At 36.6% G+C, this 27,536-nt stretch overlaps 1 protein-coding gene across 3 annotated transcripts in view; it reads left to right on the top strand.

Moving 5' to 3' along the window:
• Window positions 1-27,536, top strand: part of LOC150098264 (spatacsin) — an 891,110-nt gene that overhangs the window by 348,267 nt on the left and 515,307 nt on the right. For all 3 annotated transcript variants that reach the window (XM_090406151.1, XM_090406152.1, XM_090406153.1), the window contains exons 14-15: window positions 7,311-7,399; window positions 20,547-20,842. In XM_090406151.1, coding sequence (XP_090262277.1) covers window positions 7,311-7,399; window positions 20,547-20,842 — 385 coding nt within the window. The remainder of the gene's footprint in view (window positions 1-7,310; window positions 7,400-20,546; window positions 20,843-27,536) is intronic.

Here is a 27,536-nt window from a genome sequence, read left to right as displayed (position 1 = left end):
AAGTTATCTGTTGTATTTCATGGACTTTAAAAGCATGCTAGAGGAAATATATATATATATATATATATAAAATAGTGCCTCTATTAAAAGGCATCTATAATGTCTTATTCTGGAATAATTGGTTGATAAACCTCATTTTACCATTAAAAAGAACTTACCTTTGAATGAATTTGATATTCAAATGAGTGGATGGCAATTAATATTGTAAAACATTGTTTTTTATGGGATAGTGGTATTAATGCTTTCGAGCCTTTGTTTATTTATTATTATAATTACGGCTATTTTGCCTGCTTCGGTTTAGGAGTGCCCCTGTTTAAATGTCATTGGCTATTTACTCATGGTTTCTTAGGGCATTGTGAGTGTAAATGTACCAAAAAGTATATGTAGCATAAGGAATAGAAATTTACACATACCTTTTTCTGGGTGTTGCGGCTTTTCCTCTTTCTGTGATGTCGAAAAACTACTGAGCGTGTGGGGGGGGGGGGGGTAGGCAATTTGGTAGAATTAAGTTAGAAAAACCTGGTTTTTTTTCGTAATATATATAAACATATATATTATATTATATAGGGTGGGGAAAAGGTGAAAGGGTTGATTTTTTAAAATAGGGAGCAGGAAGGGGAAAGGTGGTTGATGGGTGCAGTCCATTTCGACTATTTTATTTTTTGTTTATTTAGTTTTTGTTTATTTATTTATTTATTTGGTATGTCATTTTCCTAGATGTTTCATGTTTAACTTTCCAAAGGCAGCTCACTGCTAGTGGTAATGATTGAATAAACCATTTCTAGAATAACTGTTTCATCTGTAAATAGTTTCCAGTATTGAGATCATATGTTTTAAGATAATTAATGAGGAAAGTTCAAGAATGCCTCTGAAATTCTGTATATCCCCACACAATGTAAAAAAAAAAAAAAAAAAATCAAGGCTTAATCTTACACAAAGTTAGGTCTGCTTTCATTAAAAATCTAATTGCTGCAGACCTAGGATATGATACGTGGGATGCGACAGAACATGACAGCAGCAACTAGCATTTAATAATTCATTTAACATTTTTATTCTGGTTATATATATATATATATATATATATGAATTGCGAAGTTCTGATAACATTTGAATTGTGTAATTAATTGCTTCTAGTCTGTTTTCTGTATAACCTTTTCTAATGCCATGGAGGATGTATGTCTGACAACTTCAGATACTTGTAGGGGTTATATTTTATTCAACTCCTTAATTATCTTAAAACATGTTTAGAACTGTCATGTTGGAGGCTTAATGGATTTTTTACAACATTCAGAAAGGATTCAAACAGAATTTAATACTTCCTATATTTCGTCTCAGTCACTGAGACATCTTCAGGGATTACAAAAAAAACTAATGTAGCATAAACAGATAACAAACAATACTAAGCCCACCCACATGGTGACACTAAAGTCTTAACTAGGTGGAGTGCCCTCTAAGGGCGGTTGTAGGTGGAATAGAATGTAGAGTGGGACCACTGGTGATAAGTGTTTCCCAAATTTCAGAGGCTTGATGCAACTGTATTTATTAAGATTTCGTTGATTTCTGAGAGTTGCTGCTGATTCTAAGAATAGTCTCTCTTTTTTGAATTTGCTGTAGTGGAGCATGATGGTTTTTTCCCATGAGATCCTATGGGTTGTATCCAAGACATGGTCAGCAAGGCCTGACTGACTATTGTTGTGGTTGCAGATGTGTGACTTGTGTTCCTCCAGGTGGATGGTTGTTGATCTGCATGTCTGTCCAAAGTATGCCAGCTTACAGGAACAGGGTACTTTATAATAAACTCCAGGCACTGAGAGAGGAGGGAGCTGATGTTTTGTAGAATGGATAAGGGTAGCAAGTTTGCAGTGGGGCTTAAATGCTGTGTGTAGGTTGTACTTGTTTAAAATCTTGCCTATTTTTTCGGATGTTTCATGGATGTAGGGTATGGTGATGGCATTTCTAAACTCTTTCTGACGAGAAAACCGGGGAATGGGGAGGAACTGATTATTTTTTTTGATACTGTGATCGCGTTAGCCATTGGATAGGAAAGTGTTGTGTATGTGGTGAAGTTCAGTTGTAAGGGCAGTTCCACTGAAACAAAGATTGTGGGCTCTCTTGGTAAGAGTTTTAATAATGCCATATTGTTGAGCATGGTGGTGGTTGGAGAGTTTGTGGATGCTGCCTGTGTACGTGGGTTTCTATATACAGTGAAGGAAAGTGTACCATTAGGAAGGCGTGTAAATAAGGTGTCTAGGAAGGGTAAACAATTGTTCTTTTCCCTTTCCATCATAAACTGGATTCTTGGATGTAAGCTGTTGAGATGACTGAGGAAGGGGTCTAATGTGTTTGGGCCATGAGACCAAATAGAGAACACATCATCAACATATCTTAGCCAGATAGAAGGTTTGAGAGGGGCTGAGTCTATGGCTTGTTTTTCAAAATCTTCCATATAAAAATTGGCAAGAGGGGAGTGAGGGGGGGAATCCATGGCAGTTCCGACCACGAAATACTTTTTTAAGTAAGTTTTTTAATTTTTTGACTTATGTTTTTGTGGGGTTGTGTTCTATCAGGGTGTAGGTCGAGCGATCTCGAAGGATAATGTCCATTTTTCGATTGTATTCTGTGGCATTACCCTTATCCACTCTGGTGATGACGATACTTTTCTCTTTCTGTAATTTCATGAGAGCAGTGCAATGGGCAGATGATAAATTACTTTTTGGAGGCGAAGACTGGGCGAGGATGTTGGCATCATCAAGCATGATGTTATTTGCTATCTCCGGTGTTAAGTGACAGATCCTGCGTTCGATATTAAATATTATTACATCAAGCACTGGCACTTCTTTTGGAGTGACTGCGAAATTGTGGCTGAGGCTTAAGGCACTGATGGCATCGTCGTTGAGCCTTTTGGATGATAGGTTAACTACTGTCTGTAGCGGTTGAATTTGCAGAAAGGGAAAAGAACAATTGTTACCCTTCCTTAGACACCTTAGTTACATGCCTTCCTAACAGTATGCTTTCCTTCCTTGTATATAGAAAACCCATACTCTCCCACCACCATCCTGCTCAACAATATGGCATTATTAAAACTCTTACAAAGAGAGCCCACAATCTTTGTTTCCACCTAGTTAGGACTTTAGTGTCACCCATGTGGTTGGGCGTAGTATTGTTTGTTATCTGTGTTTATGTTACATTAGTTTTTTTGTAATCCCTTAGGATGTCTCAGTGACTGAGACGAAATATAGGAAGTATTAAATTCTGTTTGAATCCTTTCTGAGTGTTGTAAAAAATCCATTAAGCCTCCAACATGACAGTTCTAAACATGTTTTAAGATAATTAAGGAGTTGAATAAAATATAACCCCTACAAGTATCTGAAGTTGTCAGACATACATCCTCCATGGCATTAGAAAAGGTTATACAGAAAACAGACTAGAAGCAATTAATTACACAATTCAAATGTTATCAGAACTTCGCAATTCATATATATATATATATATATATATAACCAGAATAAAAATGTTAAATGAATTATTAAATGCTAGTTGCTGCTGTCATGTTCTGTCGCATCCCACGTATCATATCCTAGGTCTGCAGCAATTAGATTTTTAATGAAAGCAGACCTAACTTTGTGTAAGATTAAGCCTTGATTTTTTTTTTTTTTTTTTACATTGTGTGGGGATATACAGAATTTCAGAGGCATTCTTGAACTTTCCTCATTAATTATCTTAAAACATATGATCTCAATACTGGAAACTATTTACAGATGAAACAGTTATTCTAGAAATGGTTTATTCAATCATTACCACTAGCAGTGAGCTGCCTTTGGAAAGTTAAACATGAAACATCTAGGAAAATGACATACCAAATAAATAAATAAATAAACAAAAACTAAATAAACTAAATAAAAAGTATTTAAATTCTATTTTAATCTTTTCTCTGTGTTGTAAAAAATCCATTAAGCCTCCAACACGATGTCCTCACAGCACTTAAGCCTCTACATACAGATTCTAATCATTCATTCATGGTGAAGATGTAGAACGCAAATCTAGACAATATGGTGAGTCAAAACTACGACTATCTTGGCAACTAAATAGGCTAGCCTTTTTAAAAAGATGTCAGATACAAGAGTGATACCCAACTGCGTTAAGCTAAAGATCAACTTTCATTCCAAAAAAGCCCTCCACATATATAACCGCACCAGCTTTGCACTGCTGCAAGACCAAATTGCCGCTACTCGGGCCACCCTCTCCATGATGAACGCTGCCATTGGCTCCTTACAATCAGAGCTCTCCTCTGTACTTAACCCGGAACTTTGGTCTATTCTCTCTGGCATCTCAGAAGCTTTCGCACAGAAAGAATTTCAAAAAATAAAAAATAAACATATCAAGAAATATAACAACCTGGTGAAAGCCAAACCGCAAATTCAACTGCTCGAGACAGTAGTTAACCTATCTTCCAAATGGCTCAACGACGAAGCCGTTAGTGCCCTAAGCCTCAGCCACAATTTCACAGTCACACCGAAAGAAGTGTCCGTGCTTGATGTAATGTTTAATATCTGTCGCTTATCGCCTGAGATAGAAAATAATGTCAGGCTTGATGTCGCCAACATCCTCGCCCAGTCTTCACCTCCAAAATGTAATTTATCGCCGCCCAACGCACTGCTCTTATGAAATTACGGAAAGAAAAACGTTTCTTCATCACCAGAGCGGATAAGGGTAATGCCACAGTCATTCTTAATGTCACAAAATACAATCAAAAAATGGACATTATCCTTCGAGATCGCTCGACCTACACCCTGATAAAACACGACCCCACAAAAACACAAGTTAAAAAATTAAAAAACTTACTTAAAAAAGTATCGTCCTGGTCCCCGGACATCATGAAAAAACTCAAGCTTTTCTGTTCCCATTCCCCCCGAATATACGGTTTACCAAAAATCTACAAACCCAATTCCCCACTAAGACCTATAGTAGATGCCACTAATGCACCTTGCTACAAACTGTCAAAACTACTGGCCAACTCTCTGACCCCCGTCACTGGACTTTCCACATCCTATATAAAAAAACTCTACCCATTTTAAAACTCTCATAGAAAATTTAACTGTAAATAACACAGCCATATTGGTAAGTTTTGACATCTCCTCATTGTTTACTAATATCCTCTTAATTGATACCTTTACACTTAGAAAAAGTTTTCCTTCTGATATCTTAGATCTATTTTCCTTTCCATCAATCCTGGTTATTTTTCTTGGAAGAACAATATCTATAAGCAGATAAAGAGAGAACTGCCATGGGTTCCCCCACTATCACCCCCTCTTGTCAATTTTTATATGAAAGAATTTGAAAAACGAGACTCAGCCCTTCTCAAACCTTCTATCTGGCTAAGATATGTTGATGATATGTTCTCTATTTTGCCTCATGGCCCAGACACATTAGACTCCTTCCTCAGTCACCTCAGCAGCCTACATCCAAGAATCCAGTTTATGATTGGAAGGGAAAAGAACAATTATTTACCCTTCCTTAGACACCTTAGTTACATGCCTTCCTAACGGTACACTTTCCTTCACTGTATATAGAAAACCCACGGACACAGGCAGATACATTCACAAACTCTCCCACCACCACCCTACTCAACAATATGGCATTATTAAAACTCTTACCAAGAGAGCCCACAATCTTTGTTTCAGTGGAACTGCCCTTACAACTGAACTTGACCGCATACACAACACTTTCCTATCCAATTGCTAGCGCGATCACAGTATCAAAAAAATAATCAGTTCCTCCCCAATCCCCGGTCTTCTCATGAGAAAGAGTTTAGAAATGCCATCACCATACCGTACATTCATGGCACATCTGAAAAAAAAAAAAAAAGCCAAGATTTTAAACAAGTACCACCTACACACAGCATTTAAGCCCCACTGCAAACTTGCTACCCTTGTCCATTCTACAAAAGATCAGCTCCCACCTCTCTCAGTGCCTGGAGTTTATAAAGTACCCTGTTCTTGTAAGCTAGCGTACTTTGGACAGACAGGAAGATCAGCAACCATTCGCCTAGTGGAACATAAGTCATACATCTGCAACCACGACTATGGTCAGTCAGTCCTTGCTGACCATGTCTTGGATACAACCCATAGGATCTCATGGGAAAAAACCACCATACTCCACCACAGCAAATTGAAAAAAAAAAGAAAGACTATTCTTAGAATCAGCAGCTGGTCTCAGAAATCAGCCAAATCTTAATAAATACGGTTGCATTAAGCTTCCTAAGATTTGGGAAACACTTATCACAAGAGGTCCCACTCTACATTCCAGGCCACCTACAACCATCCTTAGAGGGCGCTCCACCTAGTTAGGACTTTAGTGTCACCTATGTGGTTGGACTTAGTATTGTTTGTTATTTGTGTTTATGTTACATTAGTTTTTTTGTAATCCTTGAAGATGTCTCAGTGATGGAGACAAAATATAGGAAGTACTAAATTCTGTTTTAATCCTTTCTGAGTGTTGTAAAAAATCTATTAAGCCTCCAGCATGATGTCCTCACAGCACTTTAGCCTCTACAGATGGATGTTTAGAACTGCTAAACCACAGAAACTTATGCATTCATTTAAAAATGTTTCATCATCCAGGCATTTTTTCTGATGCTATAGATGTTAGGGAGAGACTCTAAATAGTGGAGAAAGTATTCTGAAAGTGTATTATTTTATACTTTCAGGACAAGGGTATTGCAACAAGAATAACAAAACCGTTATTCACTACAACAGTGCAAAGCAATGGTGGCAGTGTGATGGGCTGGAGAATATTTTTCCTGGTACACTTTACATTCTATGATACCTTCAGATCAAGGGCTGACTGATGCTGCCCATTCATAGCCTTTCACAGTTGGTAATGGGTACCTGCTGATACAGGAATAGTTAGTGGCATGTGAATACCCTAATGGAATACCTCCTCCACTCTTGTCATCATCTCTCTCTCTCTACCCCACGGAACACCTTTAGAATGTAGTCCTGGCAGGAATGAGATGTTTATGGCACGACTCACCAGAAGTGAATCTGATGGAACTGCAGGAATTCATGTCTTAGGGTCATTCATACTTCAGGATTATTTCTAGATCTCTGTGGAGACAGTTCAAGTGTAATGAGATTGTTCAGAAAATTAGCAGTAATTCAATATGCTAGTAAGTGAGCAGTTATAAGAAATTGCCTATGCATTGCTTATATATATATATATATATATATATATATATTTTGTTTATTTTTTTAACCAACTCTTTTTTACATTTTTGGAGAAATATTTATATTTGATTTACATATATGCAGCTTTCCAGCATGGCCAAAATGTCCAAGTTGCAGTACCCCTTTGCTTCAAATGATTCTTGCATTTTGCACGTGGTTTGAGAAACCTAAAGGTAATCATAGTTTTATCCTACAGATTAAAAAAAAAAAAAAATCAATAATTCATAATAACCATTATATGCATTTTAGGATAATATGCTTATGATATCAATTGGACTTCAATGTTTTTCAACATGTGCTTGTAGAAGTAATCAACACCCATCTTCTGTCATCTGTGTATTCTCTCTCTCTCTACCTGAAACTGAATAGTCACTAGGTTTGTCTCTGTGTATATAGTCCCTGCCAAAGGAGGAGTAATGTTCTCTTTCTCTCATCTTCTGATCCTAATTTTGCTGACAATGATATATTCCATTCTTTCTTCTTATTTGATAAATCTAACATCTACTCTAGAATTCATAATCAATGATGATTACTTCTTAACCTCATAAGTGCCAAGTTTCAATTACATTAAATCTGTAATTGAAATTACATTAAAACTAGCAGTATGCCCAAGGTTTTAGTATTGTAATTAAAGCAATTAATTGAAATAATTAATAATAATTAATATTTAGCCATATAAATATAATTAATTATATTTGAAAATTAATTTAATTTTTAAATTAATTCTCTAAATTTAAATAAATTAATTAAAGTATCCGTGTTTAAGGCCTTTTGGAATACCACCCAGTGATCTAAATTCTGTGAGCTCTATGACCATGTTATAAATAACTATTTTAATTTCCCGACGTTTCGACCTTCATATATTAAGGTCATCATCTGGAGTATACGCATATATATACAGAGACAAGCTAAATGACATTTCACATAGTATGCCGAAGAGACAATGATTTGATCAACGATTATTCTACTGGCCTGACCTCTAATGAAAATAAAATAAAATTGCAATAAATAAATGAAATAAATTAACTACATCAAAGCTATATTCTATTTAAGACAACACCAGAGAAACATTCTTTCATACAGATAGTTTTTTTTATAGTGAAAATGATGTCCTATTTTAACATGACAATTATTATATTAGATTTAGGATCCCGTTTACCTATGGTTCTGTTTAAAAATTAACTCTTAGGTAGAAAAGTTAAGTGGGTAGAATATGTGCCTTCCATATTCTTCAGATTTTTAGACCATCATTATTGTTAAGATTAGGGTAGTTGATAAGAATCTCACAGGCCTCCTTAAATTTACTTTTATACCATGTTTTGGTGTGATGCAAACAACAGGTGCTTTTCCAGTCAATTCTATGTAAAGTGTTCAGCATCATCAGAAAGACCAGCTTGACCATAGTTGGTCAAGTGAATACGGTATAATTCTGGAGTATACCATATTTAGTACAGCTGTAATTTGTCGTTTGTTCCTTTTCTCTGATAGGAATTCTGCATCCTATTTCCCCTATATAGGACAAATTACAGGTGACAAAGTACAAATTGAATATGGTATACTCCAGGGTGGGCCAATGGAGGGAATGGATGAGTTGAGCAAGTTCTTTAATTTTGCAGAAGGTTTACAGGTGGCTTTAATTGTATTTTTGTAGTATTCTGTTTATTTTGTTTGATATCCCTTTAATGTATGAAATGGTTACAGTTTTATTGTAGTCTTGTTTATTTTTGTTTTTAAGTGATGTCTTATACAGAATTTTGTTGATAGTATTTTGGCTCTTACCATTTTTTAGCAAGGTATGATTGATAACTTTTAATTCATTTTAATTCATCTTTAAGTGCTTGTTCGTTGGAGCAAATCTTCAAAGCCCTGTTTTTAAATGTATTAATGATCCCTAGTTTTTGTATTGGGTGGTGGTAGTATTTTTTGTTTATATATTGGCCAGTATGTGTTGGTTTCTGGTAGACAGTGAAGGAAAGACTGCCAGAAGGAAGACGTGTGACAAGTGTATCTAGAAACAGAAGTGTGTTTTGCTTTTCGATCTCGATTGTGAATTGTATGCATTTGTGTTGTTTGTTTAGGTTGCTGAGGAAAGTATATCTAGTGTCTGGCAACCATGGCACCAGATAATGAAAACATTGTCAACTTATCTTAAGCCAGACTGTGGGTTTTAAAGGAGAGGAATCTAGAGGACTTTGCTCAGAATGTTCCATGTAAAAGTTAGCAATAGGGGGAAAGGGATAATGGTGAGCCCATGGCTGTGCCTTCTTTTTGTAGGTAGAAAGTGTTTTGCCACACAAAATAGCCAGAACGTAATACATGCGCAAAGAGTGCTGTGATATCAGGAGGGAATTTGTCCTGCAATAGAAGGATTGTGTCATTGATTGGGACATTTGTAAAGAGGGCAGAGACATAAAAGCTAATTAATAAATCATCTTTTTCTAGTGTGATGTCTTTGATTTTGCTTACAAAATGTTGTGTGTTTTTAATATAGGATGGGGAATGACCTGGCAACTCACTGAGTGTTAATGCTAGTTTATTGGCTAAGTGATAATTGAGGCTGTCTATACCTCCAACTATCAGCTGGAGTGGTTTGTTTTGTGAATCTTTGGTAGACCGTAAATTTTCAGGGAACGAGCATAGCGTGGAATTAATTTTTTAATGGTATCTTTGGACCATGTGGTGACTGATTTAAGTTGCTTCTCCGTTTTCTTTTTTATTTGATTGGTAGAGTCATAGTTAACTAGTTGATATGTGCTGTTGTCCAAGAATATTAGATCCATTTTTTCCAAATAAGTAGTTCAAGTTAGAATAACTGTGGCACTGCCTTTATTGGCTCTAGTAATTACGATGTCTGGATTTAATTTTAGTAATTTTACTACTGTCAATTCCGATTTTGTTAGGTCGCTGGTTATTGTTTTAGTATCATTTAAATTTCAAATGTTAGAGGTTTCCAAATGTACTTTATCTACTATGGTGGTAGGGATAAATCTTAAACTTCTTCCTATATGGTAAATAAAATCAAGTTTGTTAATCGTTCTGGGTGCCATGGCAAAGTTTAAACCTTTGCTGAGTACCGTGAGCTCATCATTGTTCAGGATGTGGTTTGACTGCACGACTGTTCACTGAAGGCAGTTGGTGGCTCCTGTTGACCTTTGCTTCTGGTTGGTTGTTGTTATCACTGACTTGTGGTGTGCTATTATCTTTCGCTGCAAAGGAATTCAAATATGTCCGTTGGTTTCCCAAATGTTGTCGATCTTTCAGTCGAAGAAATTTGTATATGAGTTTTGCCTTCTTTGTTTCCCAGATATGATATCTGAGTTGTCCGTAATCTTCTCAAGGATATCCCAAATATCTGGGTTCAAACAACTTGAAAGTTCAGATTTTAAATTCATGACCTGGTTTTGAGCATAAGCTAAGTTCTTTCGAGTAGCCTGGATCTGCTCTCTGAGCAATGCTTTCTCCATGCAGTGGTATATTCGTAGTGCTTTTGTCAAGGTAAATTTTCTTTTCATTTTGATGCAGTTTGGTGATATTGCTGTCTCTACAACATTTTAAAAATGCCAGTTGATTAATCAAAACAGAAACATGAATCTTCAACTTACGTAGTGATTGCATTGCTTGCGTCGAATCTCCATGAATTATCAGAATCCTTTCCTTTAGTGTTATGGTGAACCCAGATATTTGGGATATCCTTGAGAGGATTACAGACAACTTGGCAAATCATATCCTGGGAAAAAAGAAGGCAGAACTCATATCCAAATTTCTTCGACTAAAAGATCGACAACATTTGGAAAATGACTGAATCCATGCACAGGTGCTGCTGTAGCTGTGGTACAACAAAATTGTTTATCATATCGTGATACCTACTAAGCGATACCGAACTAAAACCTGACTCTCCAAAAGGTGTGCAAAGGCTGTACAAATAAAAAAAGGAAATGGTACCTAAGGTATCTCTGAGTGATAACTAATTAACTAAGCCCTGGTTCTCCAAAAGATGTAACAAATAGCAAGGCAGTAACAAATAAAAAATCAAGCATACCATAACTGGCTTACATGAAAAACTCCATACTCCTTTAGTGCTTATACTCAATATACCGAAAAAAGCCAGTTGCCTTGCTTCACACTTTGCCTCCAATGTATGCATAATTGACTGTGGTAAATGTCTCCTTACCATTGCCATTGCCCCTATGTCATTTTGCAAATAAGAGATCAGAAAAATATTGTCTAAATTAGACACAAAAAAGTCTTCTGGCCCTGATGGCATTTCTCCAGTTCTCCTGAATGTTTGTGCACCAGATCTAACTTCTATCCTATGTTACCTGTATATACTCTGTTACTCCACTGGTATCTATCCCACAGCCTGGAAATTAGCTCATGTTCAGCCCATTCCCAAGAAGGGTAACAAATCACTGCCATCAAACTACTGCTTTATCTCACTCAACTCTGTTCTGTCCAAAGTAATGGAGAGAAGCACCAATTCCCAACTCCTACACCGTTGTAGGCACCCAGCTAATAGCCCTCATCTCTGGACAAATGCCATGGAGAAGCTTGATGAATCTCAAGTGGTTGCACTTGATATCTCCAGACCAGGTGTGGCACCTAGCCTTACTAAACAAACTCTCATATTTTTGTCTTCCCCAGGACTTTTGCAGTTGGATTGCCAGCTTTCTGTCTGGACGCAGACTATGTGTAATGGTGGATGTTTCCTTATCCTCTCGCTATTCAACTAATCCCAGGGCTCCACAAGGTTCTGTTTTCTCTCTCTCTCACTAACACTCTTCCTTTTGTATATCAGTAACCTACTGCAGTAGACCTCCAACCCAATACACAGTTTTGCAGATGACAACACAACTCTTGGTCATTTGATAAATAAACTTTACACAAATCACCTCAACTTACAGAACATCAACCATCACTGTCCTCATTTCCAATCTCCAAGCCATCCTCCAATGAGATTCAGATAACCTCATCAATATCAGTGCTAGCAAAACCCAGTTCTAGCTTATTTCTCACAAAAAAAGAACCCAATATTACCTTTGACAACACTCATATTTCCAGACTAGATGAGATTTCTCTTCTTGAAGTCACCTTGACATCAAGCCTCTTCTGGCATAAACACATCACAACCATTGCCTCCTCAGCTTCTACAAAACTAGGATTTTTGCTCACGAAGTTACTTCACCTCTGAACGTATATACAGATCTGCCTTATACAAATCACAAATCTGCTCAGCTATTGAATGCTGCTCTCACATTTTGAGTGGAGTCCCCCTAAGAGCTTCCTAAGAATGCTTTATTCAATACAGAGGAGGGTAATTAGGTTGATTAGTAATCCATCTCTTACCAACTCACTCCTCCCACTTTTGCACAACAGTTTGGTTTCTGCAATATGTGTATTCTATAAATAATTCCATGAGAAAGAGAGAGTAGGTAGGTTAGCTACCAGAACAAACTCAACATCAGCAGAATTAAAGATAGCCACTGTCAGTGAAAAAAGTATTAATAGAAAATAAGTAGAACTGGTAGAAGAATTAGAGAAGTCTGACAATGACATAACTATGTTATTGAAACAAATAAGACAAAAACTGGTGAGTGTCTTCTAAATAACAACTGTGAAATATTATATTCAGGCAATAGTGATTAATGGGAAAGGAAGGATTAGTTCTAGTATTCAACACTAAAAGTGGAGATAATCTTGATTGACAGGCAATTTTAAATACTGGTGTGAACAAACAATATTTATTTGTGCTTATGGTTTTATTTGTGCCTATGATCCTACAGAAGATTATAATAAGAAATAAGTGGAAGAATATTTCAAGCCATTAGGAAGAGCAGCTGACAAAGAAAAAGTTTATTCTTGTTGGCAATCTATTCAACAGGATAATAATTGAATATCAGACATAAGACATATTTGTGAACTATTATTACTATTATCATATACTACATAAAAATGTTGGAACATGGTAATACTAATAGCAAGAAAAAACAAGAAGTAAGTCTCACTTCATGTCTATACTTGTTCTATAAGCACTCTTTTATATATTTCTGGATGTGACATTATTCTTGTGAAGCACATTGATCACTGAGACATGGAGACTGATAACTAATAAATATAGATTATAAATATTTTCTGTAACATATCTTTTTACTCTCATACAGGAAAGCAAACAAATACATTTTTAAGAAACACATGAAGAATCAGTTGTCAGTTCTAGGAACAAGAGCTTGATACAAGAATACTGTAGATATCAGTTAGAAGTATGTATCTTAAAAAAAGCAATTATTTTTCTCAATTAAGTATAATAATTTCCCAAATTTTAGGTATACTTAGATCATCATTACAGTTTAAATTAGATGATAATGTAGAATAATGTTGATTCATGTTATCACTAATTGTAGTTTCTGTGTTCTTCAGTTCTCTGCTATGTGGAGCAGCTGATTTGATCAAATATTAAGAGCTGAAATATAATTTTAAGGAAACGCTTGAATATAACACTTGAAGAAGAGAGAGAGCACATTTGTCCTTCTTAACAAAACAAAAAACAAATTTCTTGACAGGATTGAAGGTGACTAATGGAAGAATTTTAAAATGTAATAAGTAATGGAATTCTTTCTTTTGGAAATCAGCCATTTTTAATAGGGACATACTGTTTTTACTTGTGGTTTGTAGTTTTGAATCATTGGTATTCTTGCTGTTACTTATTCTTTTGTGCGAGTTATGTCTCCTGATAATGTATTCTGATGTATCTGACGAGCTATAATATAAACTCTACAATATAGTGATTTTACCTAAATATTCAACTCAACTCAACTCTTTGCTTAAAGTAAAGGGTTGAATATTTGTGGTTTTGATATCTGGTTTAAATGCTATTTTCCTGTACAATATGATCCATGTAGATGAATGACAGTGGAGAAAGTTTGTACATTTGCCTTGCACATGGTTTTATATCCAACTATCTTCTAGTTCCTCCTTTAACTGCTGACACTTAACTCAGTGTTGGCTTGTATAGTGATCAGTATAATGTCCATTTAAATCTTATAATCATAACATTTTGAAAAGTATTTCTCTTGGGAGTTTTTAAGTTTCATATACTTCACTGCTGTTTCTGTAGGATTCTAATACCTACAGAGATGTTTGTGCATCATTATATCATATTAGTATGCATTTGACCTGAAATTGACAACAACTTTATGGAAGTTTTTTGCAATTAATTTGTTAATAGTTATGCTGTTTGAAAATTAACCGTTTGTTTGCTGATTACACTAATAATATGAAATAATGTGCTTCATGAAATAAAGTTGATAGCCTGACTGTTTAACAGTTTTAATAATATTAACAAGGTAATTGGTTATAAGTTTAAACTTCAAAGTGCAGAAAAAGGGTTAGAATTTCACTATAGTCTTTTATCACAACCCTTGAATGCAAATATGTTTATGCTTTACATACTCCTTACAGTTTATTTAATGTTCTTTTAGCATATATATTTATTTCAAATTATTTTTTAGTGGAGATTTTAGCATGAAATTATAAAACACAAGCTGATTATGAATTTTTGTGAGATGTAACAAAGAAACTAGTTTCTTGATAATACAATAAGTAATTTTTGGGCAAAATGCATAAATAGTTATTAATTATTAATTAATTGCTTAAAATAAATAGATTCAAAACCTGAATACCATAATTCTGACAGACAGCATCTAAATGGTTTGGTTAGGTGTCTAGAGAGAGCTTTGTTCACCAAGCATGCTGAAGCTCAAATTATTATTATTATTATTCGTGACACCTCCAAGGATTCCGAAGACTCATCGCGGGAGGACACCCATTATACAACTGTCTCCACCACTACTGCCATCAACGCCATCTACTGCCCACCACCACAACTAGTATTTTTTGTCTGTAAAAAAATTCAGAAAATTTAAGCAATTAAGGTGGATGCTGGTGAATGTGTGTGAAGGCACCAATGAGGTGAGTGTGAGAATGACTAACATGTGCAGAATCTAGCCTCTCAAGTCAAAATATTGAAGAGGATAATCAAGTCAGGAAGTAAAAGTGGTTGTGGTCTAAAAAAGGATGCTGTAGTTTCCATATACTAATGCCAGAAGTATCAGGAACAAGAGGGAGGAGTTTTAATGAATTAAATTGTATATCCAAGATAAGAAGAGTTAATCAGGTAGGAGTTAGATGGATGAATAATATTATTAAGCATGAACTTCAGTAAAAGAAAATGTAAGGTATATAAGGAGAAAAGCAACCAACAAACTCATGAACATTACAAGGGTCAGGTAAGAAAAGTGACTAGTATGGTCAGTAAGGCAAAATCAGATTACAAAAACTAGCTGAGCAGGCCAAGGCAAATCCCAAAGAGTTCTTTTACTATGTGGCAAGTAAGAGAAAGAATGACTATGAAAGATTAACTTTAATGAGAGTTGAGTTACTGAGTGACCACTTTGCAAGGGTATATCATACAAGTGAGGGTAATGTTTGTGACATATATAACAGAGACATGTGGGGACAGAGGTGGATGAATTGGAGGTTCTTGGGATATTGCAGAATCTCAGTGTTGAATACTGCTGTGGGATTAGATTGGATATCTGCTCAGGTTTTTAGGAAATGTGTAAATGCAATGCCTCTAAGATCTTTAATTTAAATCTCAGCTCTGGTAGAGCTCCAAGGTAGTAGAAAGAGGGCAAAAGGATTCCCTTGCATGAAGGAGGTTCCAAGACTGCAGTAGCAAATTATAGACCAATCAGTATCTCAGGAGTGATGGTAAAAGTACTGGAAAAGTTGTCAAAAAGAGAATTCAGGAATGGGTGGATATGAATATGATACTATGAGGAGCAATATGGCTTTGTGAAGAGTCAGTCATGCCTTAGTAATTTACTGACTTTTTATAATGGGGTGATAGCTGAGTTGGATAAGGGAAATGGACACATGATGATTTTGCTGGACAGAAGGCCACATAGAACTCTGTTATACAAATTAGAACTAATGGGAAGGGATATGACACTGGTTATGTGGATGGCTGATGGACAGATATCAAGAAATGGTATATGGAGGATTAGAATCCAGGTGAAAGCTGGTGACTAATGGTGTGCCACAAGGTTCAGTGCTAAGACCACTTCTGCTTAATTTATACATAAATGATATAGGAAATAACCTGAAAAGAAATATTCAATTATTTGATGATGATGCAAAATTACGTTGCATAATGGTGAATCAGAGCAATGTGGAGAGCTTGAACTTGCAGGATAATTTAAATAGGCTGTCAGTATGGATGAAAGATAATGGGTGTTAGTTTAATGTTGAGAAATAAAATTATGCATTTTGGGATAAATAGATTACAAGCTGTGTACCACATTGATGGAACTGTGCTCCAGGAAATAGATGAAGCTAGAGATTGAGAGATAGTGGGAGACAAAGTTGAAGTTTAGAGGAAACATTGCTAAGGTAGCTCATAGGATTACTTGGCTATCAAAACACGATAACAAGTGGAGATAAGGAAGTTGTTATTCCTCTTTATAAGGCCTCGATACATCCACATCTGGATTATTGTGCTTAGGTCTGGTCTCCTGGGTTTCTTCGTGATGAAAAAGGCAGTGGTAAAGATTCAAGGCTGGCAACTAAGATAGTGAATGGTCTGTGGAATGTTCCCTTGATAGAAACATTTAAGTTATTTAAAGAGTTTTATATGATTGATGCAGGGGAATTGTTTCAGCACTTAGCTAGAGGAGGCTGAACAAGAGGTCATCCACGAAAAGAAGTTGAATAAAAGTGTGGTTAGTAGGAACATAACTAGAATTTTCACTTGGAGAGAGTTGTGGATGAATGCACTGGGTTGCCAGAGTCAGTTGTTAGCACTTTGTATGTTAATAGGTTCAAGGAGAGGTGTTATAGATTGTGTCGATAGTTCGGGTCTCCTGTGATTAGTCTTTGGGCTCCATGGAGGTGTCCATGCAATAATAATGATACATTTATAAACAATGGCTATAGTAAAAATACCATCAATAAAATTCTTTATAAAACTTGCACCAAAAATGCTAATAGTATATATTATATTAAAACTATAGCTATCTTATACATTAAAGGGTTGTCAGATAAATTAAATAAATTCTACACCATTACAATCTTAATCCTACTTTTAAACCACTTATAATATTAAAAAACTTATTCATCCCTCAAGGGTTCCTTCCCCCTTGGCCTGCCCTGGGGTTTGAATCCATTGCTCCTGTTTCTTACCTTATATTGGTTAAACTGGATGCACAATTCCAATCTGTAAAAAAGAACACAAGCAGCACATTAAATATGACAATTTTGGCAAAGCAGTTCTCTCAGATCATGCTCTTAACAACCCACACGAAATTAATTTGAAATGTACCTCTTCCTTACATTATAGAAAAACCTCATATGACTGCCAATTTTAAGAAGCCTGTTGAATTTTGATCAACCATCCTAATCTTAACAATAATCTTAACAAATTCTTAGGTTATGATTGCATAATAACCTAAGAATTTGGATGGCACACATTCAGCCAACATAAGTTTTCTTCAGCAAACTCTTACCTTTAGACTTTAACCAATAATTTCACACTTATTGGCCACTATCTATATTATTTTTGTTGAAATTTATTTGTGAGTAATTATATAACAGGACTAGTGTAATAAAAAAATTTTTTTTTTTTTAATTTTTCACTAGAGGTTAAACCAGTAATATTAATGTTTGACCCAATTAGTGTGAATTTAGTATACTATGTTCATTGTAATGTAGCTTGTTTTTTTTTGTTATATATATATGTGTATGCTCCAGATGATAAACTGAAGTTTTGCTATTACATGGTAGTTGTTTCCATAATGTTTTAAAAATGAATGCTGATCACTGTGTAACTGTGAAAGAAAGGATTATTTTAAATTATTTTTTATCTATGCAACTTTTACAATTGTTCCTTTGAAATCTAATAGTGTAATCATTGTAATCATGTCACCTCGACTGTGACAAGAGCTAGTAGACACATTCTTCATAACTCATTGTCATGATTCATATTTTTTCAAATGTAGTTATTGGTCTGTCTCACAGATGATGTCCAAATTCCTGACATGTATCCTCAAGGGGTGTACAGAATATTACGATAGTACTACATGAAGAACTTACATCATTACAAACTTTCTGTCAACAGTTTTGCTCCAAATCAATCTGTTATCTTTCAAGACTCCAACATTAACTCCCAACATCGTCTCCAACATTAAATCATAAATAAAGTCCATATCATTTTGTAAAAGAATGTAAAAATTATGGAACAATTGCTTTGACAAGTCACCTTGGTAAAATGATGAAGATGATACTGACAGAAGGATTGCGAACACAATTGGAAGCATATCTTTGCAGATGAGCAAGCAGGATTTAGGAAAGATAGAAGTACAATTCAATAGATTTTTACAATGCAGAGAAAGCTAGGAGAAAAAAAAAAAACATATACTTTCAGAAGGCATTTGGCAGTATCGATAAGAAAGTGACATTAGCAATCCTATGGAATTGATAGAAAACTAATAGCTACATTAAATGGTGGGGGGGGGGGGGGGTGGGGGGGGGGGGGGGTGGGGGGGGGGGGGGGTGGGGGGGGGGGGGGGTGGGGGGGGGGGGGGGTGGGGGGGGGGGGGGGTGGGGGGGGGGGGGGGTGGGGGGGGGGGGGGGTGGGGGGGGGGGGGGGTGGGGGGGGGGGGGGGTGGGGGGGGGGGGGGGTGGGGGGGGGGGGGGGTGGGGGGGGGGGGGGGTGGGGGGGGGGGGGGGTGGGGGGGGGGGGGGGTGGGGGGGGGGGGGGGTGGGGGGGGGGGGGGGTGGGGGGGGGGGGGGGTGGGGGGGGGGGGGGGTGGGGGGGGGGGGGGGTGGGGGGGGGGGGGGGTGGGGGGGGGGGGGGGTGGGGGGGGGGGGGGGTGGGGGGGGGGGGGGGTGGGGGGGGGGGGGGGTGGGGGGGGGGGGGGGTGGGGGGGGGGGGGGGTGGGGGGGGGGGGGGGTGGGGGGGGGGGGGGGTGGGGGGGGGGGGGGGTGGGGGGGGGGGGGGGTGTCACAAAAAGGAGAATCCATTCTGATAATGGGGTAATCAATCCATATTGCGGGATGAGTTGTTTATTATTACACGGAAAATTAACTTCTGTTTTATGATCATTGTGGTTAACTATTGTTGCTTGTATAACAGTTGGAAAAATTTACCTATAAAGCATGTGATTTCGCGTGTTGGCGACCAATTCGTACATCCTTCATTTCTTTCTCCCCTTCAGCGAATGAATCGACTATTCTTGGCAAGTTTCCAAATGGAGATCTCAAAAGCATGGGCCTACTATAACTGCATGGTTGGTGGACATGAACTTTACCACACTTGACTGGCCTCCATAGAACTCTATTGAACATCTGTGGGATGAATTGGAGCATTGGGTGATGTCAAGGGACATCTGCCCCACAAGAGTCCAGGATCTCATTATTACATGCCTATGTGAAGAATGGTTCAAAATTCCAATCGATTGCTATCATGTGCTTGTGGAACTATTCCCCATAAGATTGTTGCAATCATCACAGCAGAAGGAGGTTCTGCATCTTATTAAAATGTGTGCTATGGGTGGTTTTGTTACTCACACTACAGTGTCCATTAATTATGTCCAAGGTGTGTGTGTTTAAAATTAAAAAAAAAAAAAAAAAAATTACAAATCTTAGCCCACCTATGGTATTCTAGGTTTATAAAATCTTTGGCAGGTGGGTGCTGTGTGTGTGTGTGGCTATCCTAATGCAGATATTTTTATTTTACTTATTTATTTTTTAAATCTGCCATTGAGTAGTCACTCTTGGTGCTGTGATATTCAGGTTAGTTTTATTCCAAAAACAAAAAACAGCTTTGAGCACATTTTTGTAACATTAGGTTCACGTTCATAATAGTACACAGTAGTGGGTACTTAGTGGATTTCATATTGGTTATTTGGTTCTCATCTAGTTGAACTAATGTATCTTGTTGGAAAGGTGAAATAATAAAATCAAAATAATATGAATAAATCCTTTAAATGTCTTTTAGTTCCCCAAAAGGAGTAGAAAGTTGTTTATAGTCATAAAAATCTGCTATTGCTGTAATTTTTTTCTTCACCTGTTTTATCTTGGTTACAATTCAATGCATTCTGTGGTATGTGATACAATAAGCATTTTATCTCACATCTGACAGTGCATTCTGTGGCATGTGAAATAAAAGACCTATTATAATAAGCTTTATAATAATTTCATGATTCCAACTGTTACTTATATTTGAACTTATGTCATTTATATTTGAATATCATCTTTGGATTACAGATTCTATACTCACTTATCATGCTGTTATGGCTACATCTCATTATGTATACAACTTGAAACAGCTAGATCTTCAGGAAGTTTGGAGTGTTGGGCCTGCATCTGTATCCTTAGCTACAGTACTGTTTTCACCTGCTTCTCTTTTACAGATGATAACCCCTTCATTTATTGAAAAACTGCATTTAAATATAAACATTATAAAGAGTACATTATCATTTTATCCCCTGCTGCATAGCTTTTTGGTGCCTCTGGACAGAGATAATATATCACCATATCAGGATGTATATCATTTACTTCAGGTATGAATGCTATCAATTTTGAATTTAAGAAACATAAATAATAGTAATATTAATATATCATAAATAATAGTAATCCAATACAGTATTTCTGAGATTGTTTTATGTCTACTGATTTTTCTGAATTATGCTAAAGAAAGTTTTTCGGCATTGAAATGTGAAATGACACATTAATGTGAAATGACACATTATAAAAATGTGTCATTTCACATTTTTATAATGAGATGACTCATGTAAGGTCTTACTGGGAGGGGGGGGGGTATTAAAAAAATATTTTATTTCTCTGCTATACTTCCCAGTACTGTAGCATGTGACAAGTTACTGCTTATGTAGATAAGTGCTTGTTTTTTTGTATTACTTTAGTTCTTTGCAATCAGTATTAAACATTATCATTCTGTGATATGTTGCATTCCACGATATATCTGAGAATCAGGAATGACATATAGATTTATGTTATTCTTGACAATACAATATACACTTTATAGTCCTGTGTAAAAATTGACGAAATGAATTAAAATGCATGACAATGGATGACATAGTAATTTCTATAAGTGTTTTCAAGTGATCATCACGGTAAAGATAGATATATATCTGTTGTCTTACAATCCTTCTAGAGATGAAGAGCATGCATACATATTCCATTGAGAAATTAAATTTTTCAGCTAAGGGTGATATGAAAAAATAACAATTTATTGCTAGCAATTAGTAGAGTGAATGAATATTTCATCATAACAGTGCTTTTGCATATTCATCTAATGTATGTTCAGAGAGACCTGGTTGGCCGAGTGGTTAGCATATCCACTCTCCAGCCAAAAGGCTGCGGGTTCGAATCCAGCTGTGGGCATGGATGTTTGTGATTGTCTGTGAAAATACTAATGGTGGTGGTGGGCAGTAGATGGTGTTGGTATAGTGGGTGAACTGAGTGGTGGAGACAGAGAGTTGTAGAGTAGGTGCCCTCCCTCAATGAGTCTTTGACTCCCTGGAGGTATCATATAATAATAATATGGCCAAACATGTAATGCCCTCTGTAATCAAACATAGCTATTTATCAAGGGAATCTTCAAATGAAAATGGTTTAATATACTGAATCATTTAATTGATGGTCTGGTTGGCTGAACAGATAACAATTCCACTTTCCTATAGATTCTGGTTGAAATTCCATGTGTCATTATGCTTATGAAGTTCTTTATGTGGTAGTTGATACCCATCAGCTGTGAGATCAAGACCTTTCTTATTATTATTACGCAACGCCTCCAGGGAGTGCAAAGACTTATCAAGGGATGGCATCTACTCTACAATTCTCTGTCTCCACCACTCAATTCACCAATTATAACGAACGGCAGCTACCTTCTTCATCTACCCAGCGCTATCTACCACCCGCCATTAGTATTTTCACAGACAATTACAAACATACATGCCCACGGCAGGATTCGAACTCGCAGCCATTTGGCTGGAGAGCGGATACCCTAACCACTCAGCCAACCAGGCCAGCAAAGATTATGAGGATGACTGAAATAGCTTGAAGCATGTGCCATATTGCTCTCTACACTAGAGGTTCTAGAAATTAAGGGAGAGAGAGAGAGAGAGAGAGACCCTTATCTCACCCATATTACATCAGCATCATCAAATTCCTGCCATGTACCCTCAAGGGGGTGTACAGGATATGAAAGTACTACATGAAAAATACCACATTTCAGGCCTTTGGGATCAGGAATCCATCTGTTCATGCATCATTACTAACTTCCTATCTACAATTTTTCTTCAAATCAATCTGTTACTTGTCAAGACTCCAACATTATCAGATCTTATATTTCTATCATCTAAGGCACATTGTACCGTATCAATCCACCTATATCTTGGTCTTCCTCTGGGTCGTTTTCCTGCCAACCTGGCAGAGAACACTCATTTTGCTAATCTTTCTTCGCCCATTCTGTTTAAGTGACCATACCACCTGAAATTAGCTCTGCTAATGCATTCCTGGATGCTGACAATATCAAGTTCTTTCCTAATATCCTCGTTTTTAATATGATATTGCCATTGATGCCATCAGGTAACACCTCTAATCTTTCTCAGGACTCTCATATCTGCGATCTCTAGTCTTTGGTCAAGTGTATTTTTCTTCTGACCCAGCTCTCAGATCAATAAATTAAAACTGGTTTGAACACTGTCTTGTATACTAATTTAGTGTTCCGACTAATTTCTCTCTTATTCCATATGAATTTATTAAATTGACTTCCTACCATACCAACTTAGTTGATTTTGTTGTCTATTTCAATATTTAATTTACCATCTTCATTAAAAATTGCGCTTAAGTAGCTGAAATGTTTTACTTGTTCCACAGTTAGAACAGATTAGTTTATCCCAGTTGTATAGTGTTTCCACCACTCCATATTCTTGGTGAATGTATCTGCCTGTATAGGGTGGGTTTTCTATAAACAGTTTATAGGAGACTTTTAGAAGAACAATAGCTTCATCACTTCTTTCTCAGTTACTGTGTTGTGGTGCCTACGTGCATGTGCCTTTTCTCTAAGTTCCTTTTGAAGATGGCAATGTGACATTGCCGAAATATTGGAAATATTTATTAAAGTGTAATTTAATTTATATATTTGTATCTACATTGTCAATTTCTTAAGTGATTTAGTAATGTACATCCTTGTCTGACACCAGATTTAAAATTAAACCATCTTCCTGTACTTCCTTCAATTCTGACTGCTGACTTATAACTCAAATACAGGCTCAGTATTGCTTGATAAAATGCTTCATTGACATCATATAACTGTAGCATATTGAATAACTTCTCTCTTGACACCTTGTCATATGCCTTTTCCAGATCGACAAAACTTAAATACAGATCTTTGTTATATTCCCATGCTTTCTCAACTATTTGTCGAAAAGTGAAGATCTCATCCTGACAGCCTCTATTTGCCCTGAATCCAGCATATTCTTCACCAAGCTTTTCTTCCACAATTCTCCTCAGCCGTCTCTCAAGTATACTTGCACAGATCTTGCCAGGAACACTCAGTAGGGAAATACCTCTGTAATTCTCACATTCTGTTTTATTTCGCTTTTTATATATGGGTACAATGAGAGCTCTACTCCAATCATCAGGAATTTGCCGCTCTGTCCACGCCTTCTGAACTATGCAGTGCAACCACTGTAAGACTTTTATACTACCATACTTCAACATTTCTGGTTGAATATCATCTACTCCTGCTGCCTTTCCACAGGAAAGGCAGCAGGAGTAGATGGTAGAAAGATAGCAGGAGTAGAAAAAGCCATCAAGCATTTGATGGCTTTTTCTACTTCAAGTATGGAATGTATTCCTGACTGTATGCCTGTTGAGTGTTTTTTACCACTGTGCTATCACTGCTTGTTTCATTTAGCAATTTTTCGAAATAATTACTCCATCCTTCAAGGATATCTTTTTCTCTGCTTTTCATGTCACCTTTATCATCTCTAACTCCTTTTACAGCACTCTTTCCTCCATTACTAAGCTTCTTCAACAGCTTCCAGAATATTTTTCCACCTTCTTAATATTTATTTTCTATGTTCTTGCCAAAGTCCTCCCATGACTTTGGCAAGAACTATTCAGCAAGAAATTTTACACTGTGTAAAATTTAGCTAATTTTACACAGTGTTTAGCTTTCTTACATTTGTCTCTGTATTCTCTAAGAGTACAATCCGACTTATTTGCCAGGAACTTTTGATATGCTTTCTTCTTTTCCTTCACTGCCTCTTTAACTTCCTGTGTCTACATTGGAGTTCTGATTTTTTTATCCTTGCAGACAACCTCAACACATGCCTCTCTGGCTGAATCAATCAGGGTTATCTTCAAGGCTTGCCACTGAATCACCAAGGTTTGGTTCCTGTTCTCAAAATCTTTCATTTTTTCTTCAATAATCTTTGTGTATTTTAGTCTACAGTTCATATCTGAGAGCTGCTCAACTTTTATTCGCTTAAAAACTTTCTTACATGTCATTCTTTTCAATATGAAATTCAATTTTATCCTGCTCAAGAATAAATAGTGATCACTTCCAATTTCTAATCCTCTGTACACGCTGGTGTCCTGCACCATGGAGAAAACATCACTATCAACAATAATATAGTCAATGAGCCTTTTCTTATTCCTTGCCTCTTCTCTCCATGTGAATTTGTGCACATTTTTATGTTGGAACATGGTGTTAGTAATAACCAGTCCATGTCCTGAGTAGAAATCCAACAAGTATTTGCCATTATTATTAGCTTTGCTCTTTTCTCCAAATTTTCCCAAAATATTTTTGTATGTCTCACAATCATTTCCTACTCTGCTGTTTAGATCCCCAACAAGGACCCACTTTTCCTTTTTCATTGTGTCAGTTGCTTTTTCTAAAGCATCAAAAAATTCTTCCACTTCTACCTTAGTAGAATCCTTTGTGGGACCATAGGCACAAATGAGTCTCATTGTCCAGTTCCACATTCTGATATTTGCCCACATCACTTTACTTGAGACTGCCAGCCATTCAAGAAGATTAGCCTCGTGTTTAGTGTTGATTACTATGGCTACTCCTTCTTTTCCTTGATTGTCATTGACTGAATATAACATTTTGTATTTATTGCTCAAAAAGATCTGATCTGTTTTTGTCTTTTTTGTTTCAGTAACCCATATTATGTCAATCTGGTACTTATCTAATTCCTCAGCTCTATTTCTTTGCCATTCAATGCTCTTATATTGATAGTACCGATCTTTAACTCTGGTGATATTGAGTTGGGATGTGTTTTCAGATTTGTTCCAGTAACTGACTTTTCACTGTTCACCCTGGTTCCCTCGCGAAAACAGAGAGGGCCTTGTTTAACCTTGTGATGCCCCAGCCGGCATGAAATTTTGTCATGTTGTATCATCATTTTGTATTTTGGTTTATGCCAATAAGAATACAATTAGGTTGGCTAAATCCCAAATTGCCAATCCATCCTGGTTCGTTCAGTATCCAGGTAGATACCCAACAGGGTGTACCACGAGAAGGTGAGGATTGGACATTAGGTCAGAAGCCCTGGTCGGTTCTCTGCATTGCTTTAAAGGCTATCTGGAGGTCTCCTCTCAGTTATATAGCTTTGACCCTTAAGCTCCCCCACCCATAGTACAGCTTTTTGTAATCTGTAACACAAAAGGTTTGTCGGTGGATTGTCATAAAACAATAATAATAATAATAATAAATAAACAAAATATAAGATGAATAGAGCTTGTGATTAGACCTCATTTTACAAATATCAAAAATAAGCTACTTAAGTATAAAGAGCTAATAAACTTCATTTCGGCAATGAAAACATTACTTAAATTAAGGGGATATTAAATCCCGCATAGTTTTTAAACCGAATAAGAAACTCAAACATCGGAATCAGAGAGTTTCTTGCCGAATATAGTAAACTATAAAGTATCGGCGACACTAGCGTTAGCCAATGCAAGTGATCCTAGTACGTAGTACAATACTGGGCAACTCATTGCAAAGGGGGAGGAAGTTCAGATCGCTATTCTTAGGTATTTTCCATAATGTAAAAACACATTTCCTAGGAAACGTATGCTGTTATTACATTATGGAGGGAGGTCACTACCCAGACCGGTTTCAGCCTTTTTTGAGGCTTCATCGGTGAGTAGCTAGACCTAATACCAAAGTGTATAGCGAAAAGAACTTATGTACTCTGCGAACGAGTTTTCCAAACAGGTGCAACCATTAAGTTACTTAAGTATAAAGAGCTAATAAGCTTCATTTCGGCAATGAAAACATTACTTAAATTAAGGGGATATTAAATCCCGCATAGTTTTAAAACCGAATAAGAAACTCAAAGATCGGAATCGGAGAGTTTATTGCCGAATATAGTAAACTATAAAGTATCGGCAACACTAGCGTTAGCCAATGCAAGTGATCCTAGTGTGTAGTATTCCTAGACCTAATACACTTTGGTATTAGGTCTAGCTACTCACTGATGAAGCCTCAAAAAAGGCTGAAACCGGTCTGGGTAGTGACCTCCCTCCATAATGTAATAACAGCATACGTTTCCTAGGAAATGTGTTTTTACATTATGGAAAATACCTAAGAATAGCGATCTGAACTTCCTCCCCCTTTGCAACGAGTTGCCCGGTATTGTACTACGTACTAGGATCACTTGCATTGGCTAACGCTAGTGTCGCCGATACTTTATAGTTTACTATATTTGGCAAGAAACTTTCTCTGATTCCGATCTTTGAGTTTCTTATTCAGTTTTAAAACTATGCGGGATTTAATATCCCCTTAATTTAAGTAATCAAAAATAAGCGTTTAAGAATCTTCAAATATACATTACACAGTCACTGAAAGGTCAGAGCTCCATAACTTGAAGGAGACATTCAAGGTTTGTGGGTGGATTGTCATAAAACAAAATAATAATAATAAATAAACAAAATATACATAACGTGTTGTAGAGAGAGGGTGTTCTTTTTTAGAAGTATGAGTTTTTTTTTTTTTTTTTTTTTTTTTTTGTAACCATTCTGCACAAAAGGTATAAATAGAGCTTTTTTACCCACACACCAAGTCTATGGGCTTCCTAAGGTCCACAAACTAGATCCCTGCGATGCCCAATCGTTGATGCCATAAATTGCCCTACGGTATACACCCTCTGTCCAAAAAGAAACCAAACTTTTGATAGAAAATAAAACACAAGCCAATTATAATTATTCAAATAATTT

This window comes from Typopeltis vanoorti, chromosome 16 (genome assembly GCF_054136105.1).
Source record: "Typopeltis vanoorti isolate ZY-2024b chromosome 16, IOZ_Tvanoo_1.0, whole genome shotgun sequence".
NCBI classification, from domain to species: Eukaryota; Metazoa; Arthropoda; class Arachnida; order Uropygi; family Thelyphonidae; genus Typopeltis; species Typopeltis vanoorti.
The sequence above is the reverse complement of the archived record's forward strand: the minus strand, read 5'-3'. Positions and strand labels throughout refer to the sequence as shown.